The 14,807-nt window shown below is 41.2% G+C and overlaps 1 protein-coding gene across 1 annotated transcript in view; it reads left to right on the top strand.

Moving 5' to 3' along the window:
- SEC31B (SEC31 homolog B, COPII coat complex component) overlaps window positions 1–14,807 on the top strand; it is a 1,631,704-nt gene that overhangs the window by 967,625 nt on the left and 649,272 nt on the right. The window contains exon 16 of the mRNA XM_044055612.1: window positions 7,373–7,438. Within this exon, the coding sequence (XP_043911547.1) occupies window positions 7,373–7,438 (66 nt within the window). The remainder of the gene's footprint in view (window positions 1–7,372; window positions 7,439–14,807) is intronic.

The raw sequence follows: 14,807 nt of genomic DNA, 5'->3' as shown, positions 1-14,807 counted from the left end.
TTTTGAGGACATAATCCCTGAATCCCCTATCCTGTTACCTACTGGGGTGGCTATCAGATCCATCTCCCATGACCTTTAATATAATGTAGTGTTGCTGACACTTGTCACTGTTCCTTATGCCACCATTGCAAGTAATGACAACTTTGCCATGCCCACCTTGTAACCTCTGTGGATTAGGTAATTTCTGATGTGCATAGTATGGCCAGTCATTCTACAGTATTACAGAGCTTTAGTGTGATAATATATGCATCACTTTTACTCATCATTATTTGCATCATATCCCATTCTGGCATGTTTGTCATTGCCACAGTGTTTTGCACTCAACTGTACCTTGCATGAGGTGCTTCTGCAAGGTATTCCTCCTAAGACTGTGCACCTGACTCTACTTCAGATGGTGCAAAAGGTCTCGGACGCAGTATTGTGATATCACATTTTCCTGTTTAGTCTGGCAAAGCCATGGAGTTCATCATAGTTGATTTTACTACCTACAACTTCAAAAATCCATCATAGACTAGACCCACACCAGTCTGAATTTGTGAAAGAGAGATCCTGCTCTCTTTTGTCAACTTCTTTGAGAAAGTTACATAGACTGTAGACAGTGATCATTTTATTCATACAGCTTAAATGGAGTTGATCAAAGCATTCAGTACTATTCCCCTGCCTGCATCATTAATAATGTAAGTTCACAGTACAAATGTAATTTGTACCAAATGTTATATTTATAGATTGTTTTAGTTGTAAATCCATGTGCACAAACAGTAAACACCATCCTAGTAAATTTTACTCGTACATGGTAGCATATTTTGCTTTCACCTTCATTTATAACATTTTATGACAGATATTGACTGTTTTGTTAAATTTGTTTGTCAGCTTTTTCTCCCCAAACTTCAATGTTTTGTCTTAGAAGTATTGTATAGTTTGATTTATAGGTTCATAGGTTCATACTAGGCTATCTGCCCTAGGGCATTTATAAGCCTAGCCAGAGTGTGTTTGGCTTTCGCCACCCATTTTAAATGAATTTTGCTATGCCCTTTTTCAAGGTTAGTATACTGTGCCTCTGTCTAACAGTGACACAGAAGTGATACCCGGGGTAAACCTACGATCTCCCATCCACTCATCAAGATTCCTCTTGAAGAGAGTCAATGAGGGACTCTGCCTAACCTGGACTGGGATTTTATTCCAGAGTGAAGGGAGCCTCTGGATTATGAATCTGTCCCTCCAGCATGTCCTATTTATTTCAGTGCTGAGGTTCAAGTCTCTCGAGCGAGTAGCTCGATGGGATTTGGATTTTCTGAGGTGCAGCATGTCCATTAATTCCGGGTTGGACATGGCTTTATACGTCAGGCACAGACCTCCTCTGAGCAGGCGGTATGCCACTGAGTAGAACTGGAGTTTCTTTAACCGGGCAGCATATGGCATCTGTTTGAGCCCTTTGATCCTCTTGGTGAGGTACTTTTCAGGTCTTTCCAGTTGCTGCAGGTGTCTGGTAAGGTACATCCTAAAAGGGGCATTGTACTCAATTATGGGCCTGAAGAGGGATGAGTAAAGAGGCACGATGACCTCCCCTGATCTAGATGTGAATCCCTCCATGATTAGGTGGGCTATATAAAATGTTTTCCTAACCACTTTGGCCACGTGGTTGTCAAATGAGAGATTGCTATCAACTTGGGTCCCCAGGTCCCTAATTACTTCTTCTGTACTTAATGGATTACCACCTATGTGGTAATTTGTGGGCACTTTGTTTTTGCCAAAGGTGATGACTATACACTTTTTGGCGTTTAGCTTGAGGCCATGGCTCTGGAACCAGTTGTCTGTTTCTATGAGGCCCTTTTGGAGGATGCTTGTGTCGGCTGGAGAGTCTATTATGGCGTCCAGTTTGCAGTCATATACGAACTTGGTCAGCCACAGTCCTTCCATGTTGTCCTGTACCTCCGAGAAATATATACCGAACAAGAGAGGTCCCAGGACTGAGCCTTGTGGAACGCCACTTGTAACTGGTTTGGAGTCTGACATGGCTCCAGCAATTCTAACCATATGGGTTCTGTCCTTGAGCCAGTTTGCAACCCATCTAGTGACGTAGGGGTTTATATTTAATCTGGTGAGCTTATCTATAATGCCCGAGTGGGGTATTGTATCAAAGGCTTTTGCGAGGTCCAGGTAGGCTGTGTGGACCACCTTCCCCTCGTCAATGGCCTTGGTGACTGCTTCAAAGAAATTGACCAGGTTTAAGAGGCAGGATCTGCCCTTAACAAAGCCAAACTGGGTGGGATCCAGTGTCTGTAGGTCCCCAATATCTTTATTTATGAGGTCCATGATCCCTTCTATAGCTTTGCAGACCAAGCTAGTCAGGCTTATGGGGCGATAGTTTCCAGGATCCGTTGAGGCACCACCTTTGTGGAGAGGGACCACTGTTGCTGTATGCCACTCTTTGGGTACATATCCTGTAGTAAGGCTGAGATTGAACAGTAGTTTTATGTTTGGGTTTAGCTCTTCTTGGAGTTCATGTAGGACGCAGCCTGGGACACCGTCTGGTCCCATTGATGCTGTATTTTTTGCTTTGGAGAGGGCGGCTCTTACCTGAGCATCTGAGATGTCAGGGGAGCAGCACTTTGCTGGGATAGATATTTGCCCTTTTGGTGGGTGGGGGGGGGGGGAGAAGTTTGCACTGAACCTGTCAGCTAGGATGTTGGCAATGTCTGTGGGTTCGGTGTATTTTTTGTCATTTTGGACTAAATCTGAGCATATCTGGGAATTCCCACCCAGCTTCCTAACATAACTAAAGAAAGCCTTGTGATTATCCTTAGTGTCCTGTGCAATTTTTCTCTCGAAGCTGGCCTTAGACGATTTTATGAGTGCCCGTAGTTTTTTGCTAATACTGATCAGAGATGCCTTCCCTTTTTGGGATTTTGCTCTATCATGTATTAGCTTCCTCCTTCTGTTGTATAGTTTGTTTATGGCTGGGGTCCACCAGACAGGACGTCTGCCTTTGGAGGATTGGGTCTTGGTTTTATTTGGGATTGCATGATCCATGCATTCCTGAAGGTGTTCATAGAATGCGTTTATAAAGGATGCTGTGGTCTGGGACATATTTTCCACAGGCCCGGTGGCTTTGAAGGATTCCACCTCGGTTTTGAGGAGTGTGAAATTTGCTTTAGAGAAGTTTTTCACTGTGGTTTTCTGGGCAGGGGGTGGGGTCAGGATGTGAATATCCAGTGAGATTAGTTTATGGTCTGATCTTACCAGTGAGGGATACACTTCTGGTCTGGAGCATAGAGTCCCCATGTTGGTGATGATCAGGTCCAGTATGTTTTCCCCTCTTGTGGGAGTGGTAACAAGTTGTTCCATAGCATTTGAGTTTATAAATTCTAGGAACCTTTGGGCTAGGGTGTTGGGAGCTAGAGTAATGCTCCCAGAGTATGTTTGGGTAGTTGAAGTCGCCCAATATAATGGTGTTTGGAGAGACCTTCATATTTTCCAGTGTTCTCAGGAAGGCCAAGTGGGGTTCCTGGGTTTGGGAGGGTGGTCTGTAGCAGGCTATAAACTGGAAGGCAGTTTTACCCACTGTTAGTTGCTATGGATAGTCTCTGATGCTTCGTGCTGTGCCACCAACCTGGAGGTGTGGGTATCTTTGACCAATATTGATACTCCCCCTCCTTTTGTGGTTCGGTCCAAGTTTTGGGGCCGAAAAGCATGGTATGAGGTATAACCTGGTAGTGCTGGGGTACTCTCGGGAGCCTTGAACCAGGTTTCTGTTACTGCACAGATATCAGTGTTCTCCATGCTAAGGAGAGTTTTGAGTGCGTGCATCTTGAGGTTTAGACTTCTGGCGTTGAGTAGCATTACTCTTAGTTTGTTATCCCTTGTGATACCTATGGAGGTGGGTTTGTCTTTTGAGCCTTGCCTAAAAAAGGCACTATGGGGGTAGCAAGAGCCTTTGCCAATATTCGAAAGCCCAGGGGTGACAGATGCAAGCCGTCCCTAGCGAAGCATCGTGGCTTGTCGAGCATGTCATCCCAGGCTGACAGACATTGGATCCCTTTGAATGACACCAACACTTAAGCCAGTTGTTGAAAGTGATCATCTTGTCTTCATATTGTGGCATCATTCTTGGTGAGGGTAAGATGCTACTCAAGGTCAGGGTCATACCGGCCTGGGCTACATGCTCAGAGAGCTCCTCTATGTCTCTTTTCATGTAGTCCAGGGAAGTACGTCTCAGGTCATTCACACCAGCATGGACAATGACTGAGTCATATTTGTACTTGCCTTGGAGTGACCTGAGTGCTTGTGTTATGTGGCGGATCCTAGCGCCCGACAGGCAGCTCACCGTGACCTTCTCCTTGTTCAGCCTGGTGAGCGGGATGTCAGTGTGCCTGACGATAGAGTCACCTATTACAAGTGTATCAGGTGTGTTGTTTAGCCTTAAGGGCTGTGACTGTTCGGCACACTGGCTTTGTGAGCTGTATGTTGCACGTGTTTTGTTTTGGGGTAGCGGTTGCTTGGGTGTCTGCTTTGGAGGTCTCTGCTGCTTAGGCAGATTTTTATTTAGAGCCTGAGTATGTTTTTGTGTTTGGTTTGCTGTTGTGGTAGGTCTATGTGAGACTGGAATTGTAGTGAGTGTGGTTTCCTTCTCCTCTTGATTGGTTACGCCAGTACTGAGTTGAGAGAGCTTGGCCTTCAGTTTGGCTATATGGTTGCATCTCTCGCATGTGTTGGAATTTGTTGGGAGGAGGAGAGAGGGTTGTCTGTGTACATTATTGTAACTAGGCTGTGACAGAAAAGGAAATGCATCTGTGGCAGTTCTCCCTGCACGGTAGATAAATAATATTGTCAGGACAAAGAAAGTCTGGCCACAAACTTGTACCAAAAAATTTTTTTTTTTTCCTTGTTGGGATGCTTGCTTATTTATTTACTTATTAGTGTGGGCAAAGAATCCTTTTACGTGGTTTTGCAGTATGATTTTGGAAGCTTATGGTTTTACTATTTTTAAATACCTTGATTGATAAATGTAGTATTTTGTTACCGATAGTAGCAGAGTCATATAAAGCATCATGCGTGTGTCTCCGTGCAAACCATTCTTTTTCTCATAGCTCATAGGTTCATAGAAGGTTGCTAGGCTAATGGCCCTAGAGCCCTTACAAGCCTAGCCATATTTATCCAGAATTGCCCCAGTTGTCGGTGATTAGGTGAGTGAAATTCACAGAGGGTAAGGGTCTAAGGATCTATGCTATGACTTCCTTTGCCCAGGAGGGACATAGGCGCTGTCCCAATTGTGAATTTGCAGTCAGCCATCCATTGGTCTATCTTGCATTTGAAGAGGGTTGGGGAGGAGTTCTGTTTCACTTGAACTGGCAGCTTGTTCCAGAGAGATGCATCTATCTCTCCAGCAGCTTGGCCTTATCATGTCAGAGGCTTAGTTAAGATAGTTGGAGTGAGTGACCTTCTTCTAGTTTTATTTACAGGTGTGTAGCATTTCCATCAGGGCTGGGTCATAGACTGTCCTGTAAGCCAGGCACAGGTCAGCACTTAGCAACCTGTAGGAGGTGAAATACACTGACAGGGCTTTCCACATGAGACTTGTTTTGTGTACCTTGTAATTTCTTGGTGAGAAACCTCTGTATTCGACCCAATGGTCTGGTGAGATAAATGCAAAAGGGAGCATTGTACTCTGTTATTGGTCTGTTGAGGGCCGGCACAAACAGGTAAGAGTAGGAAACAAGGATGTACCTTGGAGCATACTGTTGTACCCACTGCAATCCTACCTCAAAAGAATGGAATGCAGAAACAGTACCATGTTGTATACGCTAAAATTATAAGAATCATAGGAAGAAAAGGCAACTGAGTTTTGCAGCCATGTATCCTTTGCCAATACCAGCCCTCAAAGTGTACCTCCATTTTCAAGCAGGGCTAGGTCAGTTAAGCAGTGGTGAATTTGTGAATAGCCATCCAGTTCACCTTTGAAAGACAGTTATATACCGCACTGCTTGATTTGTTTTGGAAGTCTATTCCAGAGGTGGAGAAAGGCACTGTGTAATAAAACTATCTCACTACTGTGTTTAATTTCTTTGCTGATAACATTTTAGATCCCTTGTTCTAGTATTTGAAGGACTGTTTGACTTTTGAAGATACAAAAGATCCAGGATCACTGGGTTCCTAATGACATGGAAGGCAAGGCATGGCCTTCTCCTTAGAAGTCTTAAGATAACTGAATAAACAGACTCTAATATCTTGGTTTATTGAATGACTGTAATACTCATATTTTTTCTAGGGACATGGCAAATATGAAGGGATATAACAGCATTCATTTCTTGTGTTACTGGATGACTGTAATAGTGTTTTTTTCCCAGGGACATGGTAAAATAAGAAGGGTATATCTGCATATGTTAATTTTGTTGTGCTATTGATTTTGCAGTGTAAGAATCATCATCTTTTCCTGTAGTAAAACTCTTAATGTTTGGCAGCTGTCTGTGCTACCGTCCTTACATGTTATCCACCTTACAAAAACATCACTGAGGTCCAGTGGTCACCATTACTACCATTTTCTATCCTTAGGGTCACACTTGTATGTTATGGCTGTTGTTGATGTATATATTTTCACATATGAAAACAATTATCTTGTTTGATTTCCTTTTTGCTTGACATTTATTTGTTTTTCCCATCTTTGTATTAATTATTTACCTGGAGATTTTTCCCTGAAACAACACTGAAAACATATATTCAGAGCTAGATATTCATGCTCAACAAATGCAAATAAATTCACTAAAAAAAGGACTAGATAGAATATTTTTTTCATTCTGCCCATGTACGAATGTTACATAATGTTGACAGCGGATTTTAAGTCTGGTTTTGATTTGTAGTCCCTGCTCTTTGGAAGGTTCTTTTTTATTGGATATGGGATTGTTAACATTTGAACTGGATCGTATGTTTTTTTTTTTTTAACTGGGCTTATATTTTTTTGAGTGACTTTCAAATATTTGTTTCAATATTTTTTGTAGTCAAAAGCTGCCTTCTGTTATGCTGATTGATTTATATAATTTGTTCTGATGTTTACTTTGGTCCCAATTCTGCCACCTTTTATTTGTTTAGTTGCATGATTTGCCACCTTTTAGTTGTATAGTTCATGTTCACATTCTGCCACCTGTTGTTCATTAGGTTGTTTTACTGATTTTATTTTCTTATGTGTATTCTTTAATGAGATGCTGATTTTATTTTATGCAGCAAGTTTATATATAGAAAGTACATTAAAATAACATTTGATATGATTGATTTATCTAAGAATTATAAGAATGCATATTTTAATAAGAAGGACAGAAAAGTAGCAGCTGTGTATGAAGTTTATGCAGTGTGAGAATGACTACATTTTCTTTCATTTCAGATATGCAGCATATTTGGCAATGAATTACATTCAGCCAGTCCCCCTTTGGAGACTCACTCAGCTCAGGTGAGATGTTTCCCAAACTTAATTTAATGGAGAGCTTTACCTAAATCAATTAGGAGAAGCAACAAATCATACAATATGATTAACTTTCCATCTGTTACATTTCTTTATTTTACTATTTCAAAAACTACAAGAAAAAACCCATTCGAAGTTTTCATTATGTGATACCTGAAACCTCCTATAACGGAGGCCTATCCGGTATATGTAAACAGTCCCTTAAGGACATTGTGCTTCATCACATTGGTTCTGAATGTCCATTACTTTTTTTTTATCTTTTTATGTCTTTATGTTTGCATTCAGGCCAATAAAGGCAAATCCCACTAGCTGTGGACTTTCACGTTTCATCCTTTTTATTGGCCTCATCAACACAGCTAGAGTGGATAGTTCGGCTATGCTTTAGAAACACAGGGTTTTTAAACCCAGCTGATGCCCATAAAGACTAAGGTCTATGCAGAATATCACAATTAACATCCAAATCAAAGGGTAAAAAGGTCACACATACATACCATTCAGTAAAAACTGCAAGAAAAATCCAGCCAGAGTTTTCACTGTGTGATGACTTTAAACCTCCTTTAATGAAGTCCCATGGGATATATATACAAATGAACCCTTAAGGACATCAAGTACTTCAGCTCTGTGGCTTCTTAATTTCTGTAATTTTTCCTTTACTTTTTAAGTCTTTATGTTTACATTCAGGCCAGTAAAACCAAACACCACTAGCTGTGTACATGCATGTTTTGGCCTTTTTACCTCATCAGCACAATATAAGTGGATAGTTTTGCTAAACGTCAGAAACACAGGGTCTTTAAACCCAGCTTATACCCATAAAGATTAAGATGCCTGCAAAATATCCCAACTTACATCCAAATCAAAGAGTAAACATGTCACACAGACAGACCATTCAGTAAAAATTGCAATTCTGCATATATTGTTCCAAATCAATTCCATTTATTTCTATGAAATTTGCTTCCTTTTGTTTTTGTAAATCCATATCCATTTATTATATTTAATTTACAATATTCATTACTTCATTTGCAGTTGGTTACATTTTTGATTTCCATTTTCTTTTTTTTTTATTTGAGAAACCAGTAACATTAAATTTGGTAAGACCTTACTATTTCTAGACAATTCAGTTCCTGTATTCCAGTTCAAAAGTCTCAATTCAAAAGAATTACTTCCTTTGTTACAACCATTTCCCCCCTTAAAATGAATTTTATTGAGATAAACTATGAACTTAGTGAGACAGGGAGTCGGTATATGTTTGAAACTGAAGGTTTGGAATTGTTGCAGATAATTTGATAATAATGCAGTGCAGATGTTCATCAGTCTGCAGTAGCCTATAGGCTATATGGGTTTTGTCCTGCTTAGGACATAACTGGGCAGCTTCCAAAAGCTCTGGCTCCCTCTTATGCCTTCACTCTGGCTGTCAGCCTTTGGAAGGAAATCGGCTGTCAGAATGTAACTTTCTTCACTACTTTCTTGCCATCTTGTAAGCTTCACAGGAGCAGCAGCTGGCTTTTCGCTTCATTTCTGGCAGATAAGTTCCCAGTAGGGAACCTTTCCACACAGATTTATTATCCTTTACAAAAAAAAAAAAAAAAAAAAAAACTACTTTTTTTGGGGGGGTTTTTGGGACTTTAAGTGTATTTCCCCTTTAAGAAAGTATTTATTTATTTATCTATTTATTTATTTATTTATTGACATTTGTTGACTGGGAAAGTCCACTGGGTCAGAAACCCATTTTCAGTGGAGGCTCGGGGAGAAAAACACCACAGGTAATCAAATATTGGAACAAATACAAAGTGAAAGAGTTATACATGCATTAGCATAGGGTGGGGAGTAATGGTATATAATTAATACATAGCTATCAGACTATATGGATAACATAATAACATCATTTCAGTCACAAGAAAGTAATCAAAATCATTAGTAAATTGCACATATCATAGATAGGAAAAACAGTCCTATCGAGGAGGAAGAAAATAATATAGCAGAGGGTTAGAGAGTAGGATCTGAGTAGTTAAGGAAGCTTACACTATTTCACAGGTACAGCTGGGATTATTTAAATAATGGGTTTTTAGTGCAGCTTTAAAGGCTATTAGGGAGTCAAGTTGAGTAATGTATGATGGGAGGCTATTCCACAGAAACAAGGTATTCTTTTGAATATCAAAATTTCCTACCAGGGGCTACTACTTTTAGCAGTAATTAATTTGGGGGGGGGGGGGTGTTACATGAAAAAGTACTACTTATGTTTTGAATGGGCAGGGATGTTTACAAGGTATGTCAGTGCTGGTACACACTTTGTGATAATATACCTTCCATTTTTTCTGTCTGTCTCCTTTTCTTTTTAAAGGGTTTCTGACAGGATTTTACTGTGCTGCTCGTGTGTTACTGTGTATTGAGTGTAAGTATACATGTGCTGCTTGTGAACACTTTTTCACAACTTACTTTCTGATCAACATGTGTACTGCCTTTGAGACCTCCTGCTCAGTTACAGCATAGATACTTTTCCCGTTCCTGCTGTTTTGTGTCCCTCTGTACCTAGAAATAAAAAAAAAAAAAAAAAAAAAAGCAACTTACCAAAGAGCCTTTGCTAACACCACAGGGTCACTCAGTGCCTTAGCTGATAGTGAGAGAATCTTTATTGGGCATTTGTCATTCATCAGACCACTTACCTCTCTGCCTTGCTCTGGTGTAGTCCTTTCATGAACCAGGAGTCAGTGATGTTGTCGCTGAATGTTCTAGTGTCCAATCATCTGGGCATGGAAGAACTATCTCCTCTATAAAATAAACGTGAAGAGAAGACTCAGTAACAGACTGCTTACACAATAAATACGTTTAGCGCTTTCATTCTCTTTAATAACACAAACTTCTTCAGAACTCTAACAGCACATCCACAGACATTCTTCATTTAAACACATTTAAAATAAATAAATGAATACATAATTGATTAATTGATAAAGCCATAATTGCTAATTATGGCTTTATCAGTTAATCAATTATGTATTCATTTATTTTAAATGTATTTAAATGAAGAATGTCTGTGGATGTGCTGTTAGAGTTCTGAAAAAGTTTGTGTTATTAAAGCGAATGAAAGCGCTAAATATATTGTGTAAGCAGTCTGTTATTGAGTCTTCTCTTCACGTTTATTTTATATAGTTTTCCTTTTTTTCGTGTAGTTGCAGTGTTTTTTATTTTATGTAACTATCTCCTCTAGGTCAGGAAGCAGCTTCAGATGTTGCTCGGAAGGAAGTGCCTTCTCCAAGTCTGTCTCCTAGAATTTTTCATGCGAAGAAAAAACATGGTGTCTGTTAGAAATGATGACACTTACCTCTGCCAGGCAATTATTACAGGCTGTTAATCCTGACGTTCAGGAATCCTTACCCAAGAATAATGTCATCAAAGAAATTCCTGAGGAAATTGTTTCAGAGGATTCTAACTTATGAGACAGGGATTTTTCTTTAGATTCCCAATCCCATTTCTCTGTTCCAGAGGAAACCTGGTCTTCATCCCCCCCCGGATGACTTTTCCTTATCCCAAATAGTAGAAAAGACAAATGAGGTGTTTTTCTAGGGAAAAGGTGGATGTTCCCCCTGAACTGAGGTAATATTATGACATGTTACAAATACATAATGTGCCATTCCACTCCCATACCTCCTATTATGCCAGCTTTGAGGATGTATGTAATGCACCTGTAGTAATCCTGGCTGTCAACCTCCAGTTCCCAAAAAGGCAGATTGACTTTACAAAGTTTCTCATACTAACAAACATTTGTTCTCCCACCTTAGATCTGATCCTGCAGCTATTTCAATGTCTTTGGCAGCTGGGAGTAAACTTTTGGTTTCTACCAATCCTTCCTCTGTGGATAAAAAAGGAAAGATATTGAACAAGTGTGGTAAGAGAATATTTTCTTCTTCCACTTTGGCATATAGAATTCGTAGCCATCAGGCACATATGTGGATGTTTATTCTTTTTTGTGCAGACAGTTTGAACAAATTATCTGCTGCACTTCCTTCTGATTTCCATTGTTTCTAACCTGTCACAAATATCTAAACATACCTTAGAGTCTTTATGATTGTGCAGATAATATGTCTAGGTGACACTTCTGCTGTGTTGAGAGATATGCCTAGGTATGTAACCTAATGTTTACTGATGAGATAAAGTCTTAAAATTTAAATTCAGCCTCAGATGAGGAAGATGTTCTTCGTGTTTCACTGTTGCAGTCATCACATTTGGGCTACCTGTCTGCAGGTAGTCCTCAGCCGGCCAGAATACCAGAGTCTTGGGATTTCTGCGTCGGATGCTGTCGCTTCTTCCATGACATTAGGTCATCAGGGGTATAAAACATGCAGCCAATGCCATTACATCAGCCTTTCTTGCTGTGCCCGAAGCAGAAGCAGTTCGCAAGTGCCGGTCGGCTGACTCCTGAAATTTTCGTTTTCGAGTTTCAGACCTGAATTCTTCTAAAAGATGAGTACCCTGTTGGGGATCCTTTTTACTTGCTCTAACCAATGTCAGTAAAAATTAGTAATTGTCTTACCTGTGGGAAGCAAATACCTCATAGAGATTTTCATTCTTATTGTGTAACCTGTTTAGGCCCAGACCATGACACCCTCGCTGTAGGTTTTGTGCCTTGTTCAATGCCCGAACTATTCATCGTCAGGCTATTTTTGTAGCTAAATACTTTCGCTCTCGATCTCCGTACTCCGCCATCCAACTACCAATCTTCTGAAAAAATGTAAGGATAAAGACAGAGACAGACTGCATAGGTCCAAAACTGTTGACACTTCCATTAAGCTAGTCGCCAGTCCGACGGTACTCAGTGAGGTGCTTTTGCAGCCCGTGATACCCACTTCTACAGATTCGCAGGCCTCTACTGAGACACATTCGGAGTCCGGTATGCCACGAGATGCTTCTTCGACTATGGAACCTGTGGATGTCTCTACCTTGGATGGGTCCAGAGCCGCTGTACAGGCACCAGCTTCTTAGGGTGTATTCAGGCCTACCGATTTTCATATTAAACCAACGACTTTGTTTCATGCCAAAAATACTGAATTTCGCAGGACTAAGGTTTGGACTACACCTAGCAAACCAATGACCAAAATGCATTCTCAGGCCCACATGCCTCAAAAACAAATGATTAGAATGGCTGAAGACCTTATTACCTTAATTAGGAGAAGCCAGCCTTCTCCCTCTAAGAGACCTAGAACTGATTTTCCTTCTGATTCTTCTGATCAGGAATCGGATATGTTCATCGTGTTACCCTGCTGCAGTCATCACACTTGGGTTATCCTGCCGTCAGGTGGTCCCGCAGTCGGCCCGAATTCCAAAGTCTTGGTCCGGCGTCGGTTGCTGTCGCTTCTTCCCTGATGTCAGTGTGCCAGGCATATACAAGAGGCATCCGAAGCCATTTTCTTCAGTCTTTCTTGCCACGCGGTGCCCGAAGCAGAAGCAGTTCGCAAGTGCCGGTCGGCCGACACCTGAGATTTTCGATTTGAATTTCAGTCTGAAGTCTTTAATAAAGCTAAGTACCCCATTGGGGAACATTTTCTTGCCTCAGTCTGATGTCAGAAATAGTTAACAATTGCATTTCTTGTGGGAAGCAAATACCTCATAAGGACTTCCATTCCTATTGTATTCCTTGCCTAGGCCCAGACCACGACGTCACAGGTTGTCGGTTTTGCGCTAGGTTTAATAAACGAACTATCAAACACCGTTTTGACTTCGCACGGCATTACTTTGTTAGGAAATTTAATTATATCATGCCGTCAGAGCAGCTGACGATCGCCATTCATAAAAAATGCAAGGATAAGGACAGGCAGCCTAGGAATAAGCCAGACACCGAGGCCTCAGCTGGGCCTGTCGCTGGTTTTCCGGTTTTCAGTGAGGCGCCTACTCAGCCCCTGACGACCGCAGAGCTGGAACCCCAAACAGCTGTGGATTCCCATGCGGAGTCTACTAGGCCAACGCAGCCATCTACCGACACCGGAGCAGAACTAGACACCGGTGCAACGGAAACACCTTCGGTTACAGAAGGTGTCTTCAGACCGACTACACTCACCATTAAATCTTATGCTAAACTTAAAACTCCTTTAAAACCAAAGAAAACTGTACATCAGTCTACAGTTCAAGGCCCCATGCCTAAGAAACAGATGCTTAAGATGGCTGAAGATTTGATTACCTTTAGCAGGGGTTCCCATCCCCCTCCTGATAAAAGACCAAGACAAGAGGAGGATTATGCATCCTCTGACCAGGTTTTTCTCTCCTCAGATTCTTCTGAGGAACAGGATTACACTTTTCCACCTTATGAAGATTCTGATGCTGAAGACTCTATTCCCTCAGCATCTCCCCCTGAAGACTACTCCTTTGGGGAAACTTTACATACCATGAGGGAACATTTCCACTGGGAAGGCCAGGATTTCTCAGATTCTAAGAAAAGGCTCCGAGAGTTCCTTTTACTACCCCAGCACAGACCTCTTGCTATCCGTCCTGTTCTAGATATTGTGGATGATGTTTACTTGGAGTCTAGCTTAAATCCAGACTCTCTTCCTCCTGCTCCAGCCAAACCAGACAGATACTACAGAGTACCTGACTCACACAAATTCCTTTATAAAAGCCCTGTAGCTGACCCAGAAACAATTTCCCAGGGTCCTAAGGGAGCAAAAGCTTCTATGGCTAAAAATCCTGTGCCCTCTGAAAGGGATTCCAGAGCCCTAGATAGATGGGGAAAGAAAATATACACCTCAGCTACTCTGGCTATGAGAGCATTAAATTGCCAGTTTCACATGTTTGAAATATCAACAATTTCTAATGTCTCCGTTAAAACAAAAAATGAGCACACATTCAGAACTGCCTGAATTCAAGAAAATGCAGGATCTTTTGCATGCAGCTGAACAGGTGGGCAAACATACTTTACAATACGGATTTGATTCATTGGAAGCTTCTTGTAGAGCAACTGTTACTGGCTCTGTCATACATAGACATGCTTGGTTAAAAGAACAGACCCTCCCTAACCATCTTAAAGCAAAATTATTGGATGCACCTTTACAGCAGGATGTATTATTTGGTGTCAAAGCAGAAGAGGTTTTAAAGAAAATGGAGGATAAGGCAAAGTCTATGCAAACGGTCAAGGATTTTTTGCATGTACAACCCCCTCGATTCAGCAGAAATTGGCCAACAAAAAAATGGTCCTTTCCAGCTTCAGACAGATCACAGAGGGGCAAATACAGATGCTCAAGGGGCAGAGGTCAGTCACAGGGCCCTTACAAACCTCACCAATGGGGTTCTGCTACCCAGAAAGGAGGAGAGGACAGGCCCCAAGCTAGCAGAAGACAAACACAATGACTCTATCCTCAATCTACCAAGCAAATCT

Source organism: Protopterus annectens, chromosome 14.part0 (genome assembly GCF_019279795.1).
Source record: "Protopterus annectens isolate FY-2018-M chromosome 14.part0, PAN1.0, whole genome shotgun sequence".
Taxonomy (NCBI): domain Eukaryota; kingdom Metazoa; phylum Chordata; order Ceratodontiformes; family Protopteridae; genus Protopterus; species Protopterus annectens.
Note: the sequence above shows the minus strand (reverse complement) of the source record. Positions and strands in the feature narration are given on the sequence as shown.